Source organism: Salmo salar, chromosome 06 (assembly GCF_965601325.2).
Source record: "Salmo salar chromosome 06, fSalSal1, whole genome shotgun sequence".
In the NCBI taxonomy this organism is placed as follows: domain Eukaryota; kingdom Metazoa; phylum Chordata; class Actinopteri; order Salmoniformes; family Salmonidae; genus Salmo; species Salmo salar.
Genome location: NC_138296.1, coordinates 30,296,747 through 30,314,167, shown reverse-complemented (window position 1 = coordinate 30,314,167; position 17,421 = coordinate 30,296,747). Strand labels below are relative to the sequence as shown.

Genomic DNA, 17,421 nt, shown 5'->3' with positions numbered 1-17,421 from the left:
GTTTTGGGTGGGAACATCACATGCTAATGTAAAAAGCTGTTTTTTGATATAAATATGAACTTGATTGAACAAAACATGCATGTATTGTATAACATAATGTCCTAGGAGTGTCATCTGATGAAGATCATCAAAGGTTAGTGCTGCATTTAGCTGTGTTTTGGGTTTTTGTGACATATATGCTTGCTTTGAAAATGGCTGTCTGATTATTTTTGGCTGGGTACTCTCCTAACATAATCTAATGTTTTCTTTCGCTGTAAAGCCTTTTTGAAATCGGACAATGTGGTTGGATTAACGAGAGTCTTATCTTTCAAATGGTGTAAAATAGTCATATGTTTGAGAAATTGAAGTTATAGCATACTTTCAAAAGTACTGTCAGACTGATTTGTAAGACTGTCATAGCCCCATTTAAAACCTCTCTGGGGTAGGGGGCAGTATTTTGACATCCGGATGAAAAGCGTGCCCAAAGTAAACTGCCTGTTACTCAGGCCCAAAAGCTATGATATCCATATAATTGACAGATTTGGATAGAAAACACTCTAAAGTTTCTAAAACTGTTAAAATAATGTCTGTGAGTATAACATAACTGATTTGGCAGGCGAAACCCAGAGGACAAACCATCCAAGGGGGAAAAAAATTGTGGGCATAGGATTTTCCAATGGGTTTCTATGGGATACCCTTATTATTAGGAACCTGGTTGCAGTTCCTATGGCTTCCACTAGATGTCAACAGTCTTTAGAAATTGTTCTATGTTTTTCTTTTGAGAAATGAAGAAGTAGTCCTATTCATTGTAAGTGTCACTCCAGGTGGACTCTACTGTTTTGGTGCGCGTAAACAGGAGCGCGCTCCACGTTGTTTTTATCTGGTATTAGAAACAGTTTATTCCGTCTTAAATTTGATCGATTATTTACGTTTTAGGGTACCTGAGGTTGGATTAGGAATGTTGTTTGAAATGTTTGGACCAAGTTAATAGGTAACTTATTAGATACTTTGTAGGCATGTTGGGCGAGTTGAAACCGGTGTATTTCTGAATCAAACACGCCAAATAAATGGACATTTTTGGGACATAAAGAAGGACATTATCGAACAAAAGGACCATTTGTGACGTTTCTGGGACATTTTGGAGTGCCAACAGAAGAAGATCTTCAAAGGTATGGCATTAATTATATTGCTTTTTCAGACTTTTATGGCGCACCTGCCTGTTTGAAATATATTTTTCATGGTTTTGTATGCGGGGCGCTGTCCTCAGATAATTGCATGGTTTGCTTTTTTGAAATCTGACACAGCAGCTGGATTAACAAGAAGTTAAGCTTTATTTTGATGTATAACACATATATTTTCAAGAATGTTAAATATTTGAATTGAGTATTTTAGAATTTCAAGCTCTGCAATTTCACCAGATTTTGGCCAGGTGGGACACTACCGTCCCACGTACCCTAGAGAGGTTAAAAAAAGTAAACATTGGCTTTTGATTATATCACCCTTTTTTTTACATGGTGGGGTCACAGGTTTTTTTTTTATATAAAAAAAGTTGGGGAACCCCTGCCCTAACCTAACCCTGATCCTAATTTTAACTCTAACCCTAACCTTAACCCCAAAACATAACCTTAATCCTAACCCTAAACCTAAACCTAGCTCCTAACCCAAACCGTATCTCCTACACCTAATTCTAACATCAACCCCAAATAAACCCCTTAGAAATAGCATTTGACCTTGTGGGGACTAACAAAATGACCCCAGTTGGTCAAATGTTTGTTTGTTTACTATTCTATTCTGGTCCCCACAAGTACAGTTAAACGCGTACACACACACACACACACACACACACACACACACACACACACACACACACACACACACACACACACACACACACACACACACACACACACACACACCACACACACACACACACACGCGCACACACGCACACACGCACAAATGCACACACGCACACACGCACACATGCACACACAGAGATGAACACATCCAGTAAGCACTGACTGACGTAGGATGTCCATGGATGTTGAAAATTTGGTGAAATTTGGTCAGTCCATCTTGGTCTTGATTTCAACATCAACAGAAGTTCATTTCCAGACCGGCCTTGATTTGGCCCTAAAATAAACGTATATAATTGGTTCAGATTTGGTCCGCTCTGGACCACCCTTGATTTGGCCCAAACATGGACATCTATGATTTCTTAAGATTTGGTCAGCTCTGGGCGGGCCTATGTTTGGTTCAGATTTCGTCCTGTCTGGACTAACCACATTTTTATCAATGTCCGTAAAATACGTATTTTCGATGTCTGTAAAATACGTTTTCAACTTTCACTTAGAACTGAAAATGAACGTGACTTCAACGTCCGTAATTATGTCTTTTCAACTTCTTTCCAACATCATTTTGCTCACTGGACACTCATTTCATACAGTTTTTTTTGGCCAGAATTGTCCACTCAGTAACAATTTCCACAGTATTCCAAGGAGTCCTGGATTCCATAGAATCAATAAAAACATACACATCACATAAAAGTTGTCTAGATCATAACACACATACACAATAGCATACACAGCATACCCAGTAGTAAACATACAAAAATATGTACACACATACAGCATATGTCGTGTACATACCATTTTTAAGGAGAACTTGTTGTACGTTTTAGTTATATCACATACAGAATGTTTTTTTAGATGTGTACATTATGGTCAGAGAGGCTGTGGGTGGTGCTATTACCAAGGGAAAGCTTTACATTGTTATTGCAATGTGCTCTTGTTAGTTTTGGATGAGGTTTACTGTTTGCCACTGATCTAAGATCAGATTTGTACTGCCCCAGCCTGATAGCTAAGGGGGTTTGGAAAGGGTGTTGATCCTACATCTGAATATGATTATGAATATATGATTAGTTGTAGATTCTTTTCTCTAGTGGGTAATTGAAAAGTTAAAGAGTTGAAAATTACTTTTAGAACACACCTTAGAGAGCATGCTGAAGCTAAATATGGACACTCCTGCTGTGTACCTTTTATCCACTTCCTGACAAAGTAAACCCCAAACCATCTACAAGTGGCAAGCAGAGACGCATTTTTCCAGTCTTTGGTATGACTTGACCGGGGATCGAACTCCCAACCTTTCAATGTCATGGCGGGCAAAGAATGATCTTGACAAAGCATGTGGTAAAAAAAATGACCATGAAAAGTCTTAACAACACAAGAATAACAATACAATGAAGCGTATGTTTTTTTTTTTTTTTACTAGAAGCTGCGCTGTAAAGGTACATGAATATATTGGTCTTATCATGATTTTATTGTTTTTGCTGGTAGAGTAGACAGCAGACCACTCTCTACCAGATCAGATACTCAGCATGAGAGTGGCTGAGAGTAAGTGAGAGGAAGTGTGAACAGAGAGACAAATGATTGCGAAACTCCATGTATGCTGTAGTAGGCTAGAGTAGGAGGGTGTATGTAGTGTAGTGGGGAGGTGATCATACTCAGTGCATGGCCACTCTTTAAGATGCTCTTTTGCATTTGCCTCGCTCGATCTGACTGATTGAAACTTAACACCAGTAACTGTTCTCTCTCTGTCAAGATTTATTTTGGTTAAGACACATTTTGCTTTCTGTGACTGCTCTTTGGGGAGGTGGTCGTTTCTGTGAAGGATTTCCACATTTCTCTTATCTGGAAGTTTTCTTCCACTACTGTGTGTCTTGTCTTGTCTGCTGACAAGACGACCTGAGGAGTCATACTGTACAACCCACACTAGTGCTTGGTCTTGCTCTGGGAAAAAATCTCTCTGTGTCTCTCGTTGTGTGCCGGGACCCCTGGGACGTGGACCTCGCTCGGATACTACTTGACTTCCTCTTGGAGGATCCTTTTTCAGTTCCTTATAATCTCTGATCGGAGAGATCATGGCTGAGGGTGGTGTCCCGTACCCCTCCGTGTTCATGGTGGATAGCCATGCAGCCTACCCACCGCTGCCCCCCAAACCGAGACCTCCTGGTCGGGGTGGTGCGGCCCAAAGCCTGCTGTTCTTGCTGGTTGGTCTGGCTTTGTGTGGCTTGGCCATAGAGGCCTGCTTCATCTACCACCTCTACTCCAAACAGGGATCTGTGAGTATTATCACCATGAGGTGGCTGTCTACCCGTCTGCATCTCTGTTCCATCTCCCTCAACACCTGAGAGTCTCTCTTCACACATCTCTCTCTCTCACACTACATAAATCTAGTAACAACTATGTATTCTTTCTACTGTGTTCTTTCATCTCTCACTGTTTTATTTTCCCCAATCTCTGTCTTGCGCTCAACCCCACAACGTGTACACTATTCTCAGAAACATCTTTCTTTCATTCCAAAATGAAAGTGAATACATTTTCGGTGTCGTTAGTTGATGTGTTCTTTCTCTCTCTCAAAAAGAATGTACAATCCATTTGCATCATCATATGGGAAATAATTACTTGATTTGATTTACTTCATAGTCGCAGTCGACAAGACTGAAATTATGCAGAATGCACAGTTACATTAAGACAATACTTTAAAAACCCAACATACTACATTAAATTAATAAATTATTATTTAATAAGTCACATTTGGTTATCCAATTTTAATGTATTTTGTACAATGTAGTAATTTACTGTTGGCTTTTTGCATTTGTTCCTTTACTCCATTTTATTATGGCATTATCCTGGTTGAAAATAGAGTAATGTGTGGTGATTTGTCACTTGAAATATTGGAACCATGCTACAATTGGTTGTTTTGTTAGACTCTAATTGTGAAATAATTTTCCAAGTCGATAGGGAACAGAATCAAATATTAACTTCCGAGTTACCAGTGCATTATTCACCATGATATAGCTTTTTTGTCATGTCAATTTTGCTTTACGTACAAACAGGTCTCATGACCACATAGTCAAGTTCTGTCATGGTCAGCAGTTTCTGTCCAAAGTTTGAGTTGGGATTCCCCTTGATATACGCATTAAACAGTTTTATTCATTCTTGTACATTTGGCAACAGTTGAGATGGAGAAGTATCTCAGAATTGGGCATCATTTCGGAGAATATGAATGTTCCGTGACGTACCTTGCTGGAGCAGGGGCCAGCATTCCGTGTTCCATAGAAATGGTTCGTTGGTCAGGTGTTTGTGGTTATGTTGAGCTTCATGTGACATCATTTCCCCTGACCCAATCTGGTGGCAAGGGTGCGGTGGTTTATTGGAAGAGGATAGAGCTAACCTAGTCTCGCTGCATGCACATGTACTGACAGGGGAAGACAAGGGGTGGGGTGGTCTGGGATGGGATGGGTGATCTACTTTGCTTAATTAACAGAAACCATAAGCTGTTCTGTTTATCTTTCCTGCGTATCATCTAATAAAATGTAAAGGTCACATTGGTGAAGGCCCAAAGAACCACTTAAATAGGAACAAATGAACATTCTCACACATGCCTGTACTGTATTACCACAAACCTCTCTGTTCACTATGATGATATCTCTATTCTCAATTGCAGGCGGTGTCAGGGTCAGCTGGTATGAGTATCCAAGGTATGTCCCAGACCGTATCTTCTTCTCTTGTTCAAACACTGTGACAAAATGACAAGGGACTCATCTTTGGTAGAAAAATACACTGTATATATTGTATCCCGACTGAGTATTTTGTACACATTTGATAAATGCATTTCTGAATCATTCACTTTCTAAAATGCACATCACATCAACATGAACTTTGTTCCCAAAACAGACCAAGAGGACATTCCGAAGGAGGTGCCCCCAACTTCAAGACCAAACCCGATTGTGTTGCCTTCAAAACCTGTTGCACATCTGACAGGTAAGACCATTATCACCAGGCCATTGCAACTACACACAACCCTTTATATGAATATTTGGTCATGACAGAAGAGGGTGAAATAGAAGTATGTAGTAGTCATCAGATAGTATGCTGTTTGAAATAGTACATGAAGATAAATTAAAATGAGCTCTTACGACAGAACTTTTCCCACATATTGTCCTGTATTTGTTCTCCAGCTGGACCTCAAGCACCCCATGGAGATGGAGTCATGGTATGGGATATGCAGACAGAACCGCTCCTCCATGAAATGGAGTATAAAGATGGCAAGCTTGTCATCCAGAAGGAAGGCTACTACTACGTCTACTCTAAGATCTTCTTCAGTGAGGTCGATGTTGCATTCACACACTCGGTCTGCAGAACTACTCCACGGTACCTTAGGAAGGACATTGAACTCCTTAAGTCCAGGAGATATTACCCCAAGTCTGGGAAAATGATATCCTCATCAAACAGCTACCTGGGAGGGGTGTTCCACTTCTTTAAAGATGACTCCATCTTTGTCAAAGTGAAAAATGTCACTCAAGTTCGGATACACTCTTCCACAGAGAACGTGTTTGGTATCTATATGATATAATAAGCCTGGGGTTGATGATGAAGATACTTTTTTTTAGATAGCTGGCTGATTATCATTGGTTTAAGGAATAATAATACTGTAGGCTAATTTACATGTAATATTGCTACGCAGGGCCTTCCCCCTTCCCGGCACACCATCATTTTCTTTAAACAAATCCTTGCATCAAGATGCAATTCGATGCGTGGAAAATTGACTGTTGAAGAAAATCCCCTTTATAATAAAGCCATAATAACATTTGCCATGTGCCATACACTAGGCTACAGTTGAGCAGAGGGGTTTTTAGGATTTCCTCACATGGGGATTGTTTTTAGCAGGGTCGTAAAAGAATCCGCCTTTTAAAAAACGCATTTCATGCAGTTTTACGTCATTTACATGACCTAAAGACATTAGTTGAATCTTTTTATTACCACACAACTGACTGAAATGACTGGCTACTCTGACACTGACAAACTGAGATCAATCTGGTCTTGAATTCAAACAAACAATAGCCCAGGCCAATGAAGCGACACACGGATTGTACAATATTAGGAGGCAATATATATACAGTATATACTGTATATCATAGGTTACAATAGGTTACTAAATAAAATGTTGAGTGGCACACTGATTCAGCTAATGATGAAGATGAAGCCATAGGCTTCTCACGGTGAGGGCTGATGCGCTAGTTGTGGCAATAGCCTATCTCAAGATGAGCTACTTTGAAAAACAGTGCTGCTGTTAGCTAAAAATTGGGAGTTGTTAAGACATTTTTTTTATTGGTTCTATAGACAGATTAGTCTTCTCTTTTCACCAGTAAGCATTTGCTTTCCAAACTGTGCGTTCTTCCCACAATTTTATTTTGAAATCTGAAAACTGACTGCTGCTTCCCAACCATAGAAATACAATCCATAGATGACAGTTCCCATTCAAGTCAGAACTGGCATCCATTGCTGGTGTACCCATGAGTTTAACAGTAAAATTGCCAGGGTAAGAGGTTACAAATCACTTCAATGGAGTATATATCTATGGCCAAAAAGCAACAAGCTGTAGCCTATTTGGGGCGCATGACCTTCCTGACTGTAGGCATACCAGTAACTGCCAAAGTAAAGGAAACACATGAGTAAACAAGGGATACAAGGGATACAGTATGTTATGGTGTGGGGTGCATTTTCCTGGCATGGTTTAGAGCCACATGTATAATCTATGCCAAGGAGCATTGAAGCTGTTCTGGCAGCTCATGGTGGCGCAGCACCCTTTTAAGACACTTTTTGTTGGTGTTTCCTTAATTTTGGAAGATATCTGTATGCGCTTGTGATAAAACTTAATTCACAGTTATTTCTTTATAAATGATTTATCCTCTGCGGCTAAATTATGCTCTCTGGTGTATTTTGAACATTGAGAGCGGGCGCCTGTGGTTGGATAAAAAATATATATATAAAATAAAAAGTATTATTATTTTTTGCCTCTTGGGCCCAGTCTTTGACTCACACAATTGACTAGTCCTATTTATTTATTATGCAGTTATTATTTATATTTTTTTATTAATCAATTACCCAATCAAGACAGGGGACCCCCTACCTCCTCTCCTCCCCCCACCTGATGATTAGCAGAGCGGCAGCAGCAGGCAGCAGCAGGCAGCAGCAGGCAGAAGCAGGCAGCAGCAGCTAGACTCATTGAGAGCAGGGTCCTGAGTCTTCCTGTGATTGGCGGTTGTAGTGAAAAAGTATAATCTATATTCTACGTATATAATATATACTACATATAATATATATATATATATATATATACAGTATATATTTCCTTAATAGTTAAACATTTATTTAAAAACAAAAAAATGAATTGCTGCCTCTTGGGCCCCCAATGGGCCTGGACGCAGATGTTTCAGCCCCGGTAAACCCCTGCATTAATCCGGCCCTGTTGCTAAGGTAAATCATAAAATCGGATAAATTATAATATATTGATTGATTTTGCTTATGTAGAATAAAACATTTTTTTTTATCAGTGTTGGTGGTGAAAGTGCTGAATATTCTGGAGTTAACATTATTAGGGATGTTTGTATTCACTCAGTGTTACTTCTCTTTTGTAAGTAGTGTTGTTGTTATTGATGGGGGTTTTGGTCAGGAGGTAACACATTATGTTGATAGTCCGCCCTCAAGAACAAGAACAAAAAAACTGTATGAATATTACCTCTGTATGCTAGGGTTCAATGCATATTTACAGACATCAGCTCTTTATACTCTTACTTGTTTGTTATATTGATCTGATTAAAAATAATATATCCATAATAGTATAAGGAAATACATAATATAGATAATGTAGAAAAATATTAAGATATTTAGATAATTCGAAATAGAGACAAGTAGATATATTCTACATTATTGAAACGATTTAAGAATACCTGATATTCAGGTAAATTGCATGTAAACCACTGCATAGTGTTCATGATAAGGTCAAATGTTAGACTATCTATTTCCCTCTTTGTATACCCTCCATAAAATGACCTAGTAATTAACTAATTTCAATACCCTCGACATGTATTTCACCTTTTGGGGTTTTATATTTATTTAGCATTTTATACAAATGTAAAGTAGTCATTGTCCTCCATATTCTGATAAACACGACTTATCAATTTCCATATATAGTGAGAAATAAAAAATAATATCTTTTTTTTCTACTTCTTGGACGCCAACGCTATGCAAGCAGTAGGCTATAGCTGTAACACATGCTGTGTATTTTGTATATTCTATCCTGCAAATATTCAAATAAATAACGATTCTGTGTGAGCATTTTCTGTTACTTTAATTGATCCACAAAAGTATATGCATGCAGGAATGAAATCACAAACAGACATACAGAGTCATCATGTAACTAAAGGGCTTCTGTGCTGGAATTGAGTCTAGAGCGTGGCTTCAGTAGCAGCGGATGCTGCACCCACTCAGTTGCATTTTAGACAGTCAGCCTGCGACCACACGAGGTGAAAACCACTTCTCTTTTCACCGTCCCCCCATCCACACCAACCCCCTGCATTACAGTGAAGCATATAATCCCCCTTATACAGTGTCTTTGCATTTCTGCTCCATTTTACTGACATTTAGGAAAAATACCTCAGAGGTCTCAAATCAACGGTAATAGATAAGAGTAAGGTATGCGACCTGAGTATATGACAGTATATGACCTGTGTTCACATAGAGATTATTATCTTGTTTCCCTGACCTGATTAACTTGTTTACTGGTGACAGAGGTGATAAGACTGCACTGTGCAGGTTTTAGAGCAATGCTAACCACATTTGATCACAACTTTGATAATACTTCCCTACCAAAAGTATCTGACCTCATTGATTGAAAACACGTAACAAAATGCATTTCCAATGTCTTTCCTAACCGGCTCTGCATTTTGTATTGGATGTGTGTATTCTGTTTCCGTTCTGCAGGGCTCATTTGTAAAAGAGACCTGGATCTCAATATGAATCCCTGTTAAAATAAAGGTTAAATGAAAAATGTATACCATACAATCACATGCATTCACACTCACGTTATACAAATACTGTACCTACAGTACCAGTCAAAAGTTTGGACACACCTACTCATTCAAGGGTTTTTCTTAATTTTTTTAACTATTTTCTACATTGTAGAATAATAGTGAAGACATCAAAACTATGAAAAAACACACGGAATCATTTAGTGACCAAAAAAGTGTTAAACAAATCAATTTGAGATTCTTCACAGTAGCCACCCTTTGCCTTGATGACAGCTTTGCACACTCTTGGCATTCTTTCAACCAGCTTCACCAACTCATCCCAAACCATCTCAATTGGGTTGAGGTCGGCTGATTGTGGAGGCCTGGTCATCTGATGCAGCACTCCATCACTCTCATATGAACATTTGAACATCTTGGCCATGTTCTGTTATAATCTCCACCCGGCACAGCCAGAAGAGGACTGGCCACCCCTCATAGCCATTCCTCTCTAGGTTTCTTCCTAGGTTCTGGCCTTTCTAGGGAGTTTTTCCTAGCCACCGTGCTTCTACACCTTGCTGTTTGGGGTTTTAGGCTGGGTTTCTGTACAGCACTTTAAGATATCAGCTGATGTAAGAAGGGCTTTATAAATACATTTGATTTTATTTGATCCTTTTGGTCAAATAGCCCTTACACACTCTGGAGGTGTGTTGGGTCATTGTCATGTTAAAAAATAAAAATCTCCAAAGGACAGATTTCCACTGATCTAATGTCCATTGCGCATGTTTCTTGGCCCAAGCAAGGCACTTCTTCATATGTGTCCTTTTTCTTTGTAGCAATTCGACCATTAAGCCCTGATTCACGCAGTCGCCTCTTAACAGTTGACGTTGAGATGTGTCTGTTACTTGAACTCTGTGAAGCGTTTATTTGGGCTGCAATCTGAGTTGGAGTTAATTACAGATTTCTGAGGCCGGTAACTTTAATGAACTTATCCTCTGCAGCAAAGGTAACTCTGGTTCTTCCTCTCATGTGGGGGTCCTCATGAGAGCCAGTCTCATCATAGCGCTTGATGGTTTTTGTGACTGCACTTGAAGAAACTTTCAAAGTTCTTAACATTTTCCGGATTTTCTTGAAGTAACTATTACATACTACAAAGGGAAGTACAGCCGCGAGCTGCGCAGTGACACGAGCCTACCAGACAAGCTAATTTACTTCTATGCTCGCTTCGTGGCAAGTAACACTGAAGCATGCATGAGAACATCAGCTGTTCTGGACGACTGTGTGATCACGCTCTCCGTACCCGATATGAGTAAGACCTTAAAACAGGTCAACATTCACAAGGCCGCAGGGCCAGACGGATTACCAGTACGTGTACTCCGAACATGCGCTGACCAACTGGCAAATGTCTTCACTGACATTTTCATCCTGTCCCTGACTGAGTCTGTAATAACAACATGTTTCAAGCAGACCACCATAGTACCTGTGCCCAAGAAAACTAAGGTAAACTGCCTAAATGACTACTGACCCGTAGCACTCACGTCTGGAGCAATGAAGTGCTTTGAAAGGCTGGTCATGGCTCACATCAACACCATCATCCCAGAAAACCTAGACCCACTCCAATTTGCATACCGTGCCAACAGATCCACAGACGATACAATCTCTATTGCACTCAACACTTTCCTTTCCCACCTGGACAAAAGGAACACCTATGTGAGAATGCTATTCATTGACTACAGCTCAGCATTCAACACCATAGCGCCCTCAAAGCTCATCACTAAGCTAAGGACCCTGGGACTTAACACCTCTCTCTGCAACTGGATCCTGGACTTCCTGACGAGCCGCCCCTAGGTGGTAAGGGTAGGTAACAACACATCCGCCAGCTGATCCTCAACACGGGGGCCCCTCAGGGGTGCGTGCTCAGTCCCCTCCTGTACTCCCTGTTCACTCATGACTGCATGGCCAGGCACGACTCCAACACCATCATTAAGTTTGCTGACAACACAACAGTGGTAGGCCTGATCACCAACAACAATGAGACAGCCTATAGGGAGGAGGTCAGAGACCTGGCCGTGTGGTGCCAGGACAACAACCTCTCTCTCAACGTGATTGAGACAAAGGAGATGTTTGTGGACTACAGGAAAATGAGGACAGAGCACGCCCCCATTCTCATCGATAGGGCAGCAGTGGAGCAGGTTGAGAGCTTCAAGTTCCTTGGTGTCCACATCACCAACAAACTATCATGGTCCAAACACACTAAGACAGTCGTAAAGAGGGCACGACAAAGCCTATTCCCCCCCAGGAGACTGAAAAGATCCTCAAAAGGTTCTACAGCTGCACCATTGAGAGCATCCTGACTGGTTGCATCATTGCCTGGTATGGCAACTGCTCGGCCTCTGACCTCAAGGCACTAGAGAGAGTATTGCGTAAGGCCCAGTACATCACTGGGGGCCAAGCTTTCTGCCATCCAGGACCTCTATACCAGGCGGTGTCAGAGGAAGGCCTTAAAAATGGTCAAAGACTCTAGCCACCCTAGTCATGGACTGTTCTCTCTACTACCGCACAGCAAGCGGTACTGGAGCGCCAAGTCTAGGTCCAAAAATATTCTTAACAGGGTCTACCTCTAAGTCATAAGACTCCTGAACAGCTAATCAAAGGGCTACCCAGACCCCTCTTTTATGCTGCTGCTCATCTCTGTTTTTTATCTATACCTCAATTACCTCGACTAACCGGTGCCCCCGCACATTGACTCTGTACCAGTAACCCCTGTATATGGCATCGCTATTGTTATTTTACTGCTGCCGTGTAATTATTAGTTAATTTTATCTATTTCTTTCTTAAAACTTCTTAAAGCATTGTTGGTTAAGGGCTTGAAAGCATTTCACTGTAAGGTCTACACCTGTTGTCTACACCATTTCTCTTTGCTTATTTGAGCTGTTCTTGCCATAACATGGACTTGGTCTTTTACCAAATAGGGCTATATTCTGTATACCAACCCTACCTTGTCACAACAGAACTGATTGGCTCAAACACATTAAGAAGGGAAGAAATTCCACACATTAACTTTTAACAAGGCACACCTGTTAATTGAAATGCAATCCAGGTGACTACCTCATTAAGCTGGTTGAGAGAATCCCAAGAGTGTGCAAAGCTGTCGTCAAGGCAAAGGGTGGCTACTTTTTTAACACTTTTTTGGTTACAACATGATTCCATATGTGTTATTTCATAGTTTTGATGTCTTCACTATTATTCTACAATGTAGAAAATAGTACAAATAAAGAAAAACCCTTGAATGGTACTGTATATGTTCATACAATACTTTCAATCACTCATTCACACACACTCACGCTCTCCAGTGCAGCTTTTTTCTTTCTGTCTTTGTCTTGTTCTTTCCTCTCTCCTTTGTCCTATTCGAAGAAGCATCTCTTTGAGGTCTCCCCCGGTGCAGGCGTGTGTTGTATATTAGTAAACTGAAGAGGAAGTGGAGGTGGGGGCTCTGGGTGCTGGCTGGGGGTGATGCAAGCAGCTCAGTATATCTGTTGTTTCGTTGATTCATGGCCTTTCTCTCTCTGGAAGTTTCCAACCCATGTACTGGGGACAAGTACATTTACAAACCAAGTAGGGTGCGTGTGAAGGGGGTTAGATGAGCAGCTAATAGGATATTGATCCCCATCCCCCTCAGTAATCATCTCTACAATGATCCAAATGTTTGTTTAATCAAACACACTTGTGTCACTGTTCTGGTATGAACTTGGCTGGTGTTTCTACAGGTCTAATTTCAATCATAAGAATGTCTAATTCTGTGATCATAAAGTCCCAAATGGCATCACATTCCCTATATAGTGCACTACTTTTGGCCATAGGGCTCTGGTCAAAAATAGTGCACTATATATAGGAAATAGGGTGTGATTTGGGACACATACTGACTTAGGCCTTAGATTAAAACAGCATGTTGAGACATGTCATAATGTTACAGTGTACAGGTGTACGACTGTGTCCATACTTGAGTCATCACCACATCTTCAACCTTCAGTGGTCTAACCATGCCATGTAACACTGTGGTAGAGATGGAAAGACAGAGATGACTGTATGAGATGCAGTTGGATTTTCCAGTTCTTACTGTTCTTGACTACTTATCCTGTCCTTAATGGCTCAGCTAAACATGTTGAAAATGTAGGCCTGTAGCAGCCATGTCATTTGAAGTCATCAACCAACCATGAAGTGGAACATTTATGAAGGAATATCTATACAATAGGCCCATAGCAGTTTGAAGAGGCAACCCGTTCACATGTGTCCATTAGTTTTATGGATCATGTGTTTCCTACAACCTTTGGAAATACCTGGGTTGAGAAAGGTCTTGTGGTGTGTAATGTCAGTGAGAAATGTTGTGAGACCCCAGAGAATAAATGTGGTCCTACTTAAAGCTAAACACTGCTCCCTGGTGTCTCCTTCCAATACAACAGCATCTTATTCTATATGGAACGAAACAGAGACTGGATCGTTGTATCCAGTTTGTGTTGGCACATATTCCATTTGAGTTAATATGTACAGTAAAATATATTTATTTTGTTAAATATGGACAAAGAAGTAACTAATGCACATTGATTGCATATTGAGGCACTTAACCCTAATATGGTTCAGGGGCGCTGTACTATTTGGGCTGACCCTGTAAAACAACACATTTCACTGCACCTATCCTGTGAATGTGACAATAAAAAATAAAACAATTGTGTGTGTGTGTGTGGGGGGGGGGTCCCCAACTTTGAACATTTCACTTGAAACTACAGGTAACTGTCAAAATAAAGGAAACACTAACATAAAGTGTCTTAATAGGACGTTGGACCACCACGAGCTGTTAAAGCCGCCAGAACAGCTTCAATGTGCCTAGGCATAGGTTCTACAAGTGTCTGAAACTCTGCTGGAGGGATGCCACACCATTCTTCCACAAGAAATTCCGTCATTTGGTGTTTTGTTCATGGTGGTGGAAAACGCTTTCTCAGGCGCTGCTCCAGAATCTCCATAAGTGTTCAATTGGATTGAGATCTGGTGACTGAGACACACACACACGCACACACACACGCACACACACACACACACACACACACACACACACACACACACACACACACACACACACACACACACACACACACACACACACACACACACACACACACACACACACACACACACACACTTTAAACCCCCATATGCACTTTGAGACCCCTCTTTCAAAGTCATTGTGATCTCTTTGTCTAGCCAGGGTAGCCAAAATACTGGGCAACTGAACATTTTTATACATGACCCTAAGCATGATGGGATGTTTTAATTACTTACCTAACTCAGGAACCACCTGTGTGGAAGCACCTGCTTTCAATATGTTGTATCCCTCATTTACTCAAGTGTTTCCTTTATTTTGTCAGTTACCTATACATGCCATGATGAATGTGTTCCACACTGTTAGATATATATGTGAGTATCATTTCACAGTTGGGTTGCAGGATTTCATATGCTCTCTCCAGAAACATTGTCACGCGAACTATGAATTCTGGATAATCACATTTGTATGTTTCAATATCATTTTCCATTGACTGGGAGAGACAGAGCATTAGAAAGAAAGAGCGTTAGAAAGAAAAAAGAGAGAGCGATAGAAAGAGAGAGAGAAAGAGAGAGAGATAAGAGCAAATAAACATTTTGAGGAAACTGTCATGATGACGTCTTAGTGCGTGGAAATAAGAAGCAGAGGCAACACGGACTGCATCCGTACTGAAACGCACACAAAACACTCTCTCTCTTGTGTGGACTTGCCCATACCTCCTGTCTTTAACCTCACATCTGGCAGTGGAAAGTCATCACATTAAGAAACGTGGTCTAGGCTTCTTCATGAAACCTCTCCAAGGAGTGGGTGGACGCTAGTCTCTGATCTCTGTTTAAGTGGGACAGCATTCTGGATAAACTCAGAGTGTAATCGGAATCTGTGGTTTTAACAGCTAATGTTACAATGATTAGAAAGATGTGAGGTTATTATTGAAATGGAGAAAAAAAATGTAAAAAATAAAACCCCAATGACTGGAAAAAATGTGTGTTGTGTCTGGGTTGTGATGAGTCATGCTGTGCTACACAACACTTTCTCTCCCTCCTGCAAGGATAGAAGTAGATAATATCACTGATTTGATGTGTGATACCTCTGTGACAGTTTACAATATAAGATCTTCTTTACTTAGCTCTCAGCCTCTAGAGGGTCTGTTCCTCGACAGCATAGTTAAAGGGAGGACCCTTGAATGTATTATTCAACCAATGTGTGGGGGACACACTGTAAGGACCTCCTACTTTCACTTGATCTCTGGGGTCTCATGGTTCAGTAAGTCACACAACTATACAGATGTAGGATCTTAATTTTAGCCAGTTAGTTACAGCAGGAAAATAATCCCTTAGCACCAGGAAATGTGAATTATTATGTGTATTATAATTAATGGACATTTTTGTAGGGGTACAGTGCATTCGGAAAGTATTCAGACCACTTGACTTTTTTCACATTTTGTTACGTTACAACCTTATTCTAAAATTGATTAAATCAAATGTTTTTCTCATCAATCTACACACAATACCCCATAATGACAAAGCGAAAACAGGTTTTTAGAAATTTCAGCAAATGTATTAATAATATAGAAATACCTTATTTACATAAATATTCAGACCCTTTGCTATGAGACTCTCATCATTCTTCAATGGAAGAAGATTGGAACCACCAAGCCTCTTCCTAGAGCTAGCCACCCGACCATACTGAGCAATCGGGGGAGAAGGGCCTTCTTCAGGGAGGTGACCAAGAACCCGATGGTCACCCTGACAGAGCTCCAGAGTTCCACTGTGGAGATGGTGAGAACCTTCCAGAAGGACAACCATCTCTGCAGCACTCCACCAATCAGGCCTTTAAGGTAGAGTGGCCAGACGGAAGCCAATCCTCAGTAAAAGGCTCATGACAGCCCACTTGGAGTTTGCCAAAAGGCACCTAAAGACTCTTAGACCATGAGAAACAAGAGTGTCTGGTCTGATGAAACCAAGATTGAACTATTTGGCCTGAATGCCAAGCGTTACGTCTGGAGGAAACCTGGCACCATCCCTACGGTGAAGCATGGTGGTGGCAGCATCATGCTGTGGGGATGTTTTTCAGCGGCAGGCACTGGGAAACTAGTCAGGATCGAGGGAAAGATGAACAGAGCAAAGTACAGAGAGATTCCTGATGAAAACCTGCTCAGGACCTCAGACTGGGACGAAGGTTCACCTTCCAACAGGACAATGACCCTAAGCACACAGCCAAGACAACGCAGGAGTGGCTTCGGACAAGTCTCTGAATGTCCTTGAGTCTGAATACTTTCTGAATGCACTGTAGATACATTTTTCTTAATGGAAATCAAGTCTGAAATTTCAGTGTAGAAATTACAAACTTTAGAAGCCTTTTTAAACCTCAAATACACTACAAGTTATTCTGCAACAGGGGGATCAAATGATGATCCTACATCTGTAGTTCGATATGACCCTTATTTCATTGTGTTGGTAATGATTCACATCTGGTGGTTTCACATCTGTTTATAATA

General features: G+C 40.7%; 1 protein-coding gene across 1 annotated transcript; it reads left to right on the top strand.

The window, feature by feature from the left end:
* The first annotated feature begins 1,907 nt into the window (after positions 1-1,907).
* tnfsf14 (TNF superfamily member 14) lies at positions 1,908-9,158 on the top strand. Its single transcript, XM_014203231.3, has 4 exons — positions 1,908-4,099; positions 5,488-5,521; positions 5,718-5,804; positions 6,002-9,158. The coding sequence occupies exons 1-4, from the start codon at positions 3,899-3,901 to the stop codon at positions 6,394-6,396; spliced, it is 717 nt and encodes a 238-aa protein (XP_014058706.1). The 5' UTR covers positions 1,908-3,898; the 3' UTR covers positions 6,397-9,158.
* Positions 9,159-17,421: the final 8,263 nt, after the last annotated feature.

What these genes read in the sequence shown, in the direction of transcription:
- tnfsf14 (XM_014203231.3), top strand. Translation starts at nt 3,899, where the DNA reads ATGGCTGAGGGTGGTGTCCCGTACCCCTCCGTGTTCATGGTGGATAGC. An exon ending in TCTACTCCAAACAGGGATCT is followed by an intron (nt 4,100 to 5,487) that starts GTGAGTATTATC and finishes TCTCAATTGCAG; the next exon opens with GCGGTGTCAGGGTCAGCTGG. An exon ending in AGCTGGTATGAGTATCCAAG is followed by an intron (nt 5,522 to 5,717) that starts GTATGTCCCAGA and finishes TTCCCAAAACAG; the next exon opens with ACCAAGAGGACATTCCGAAG.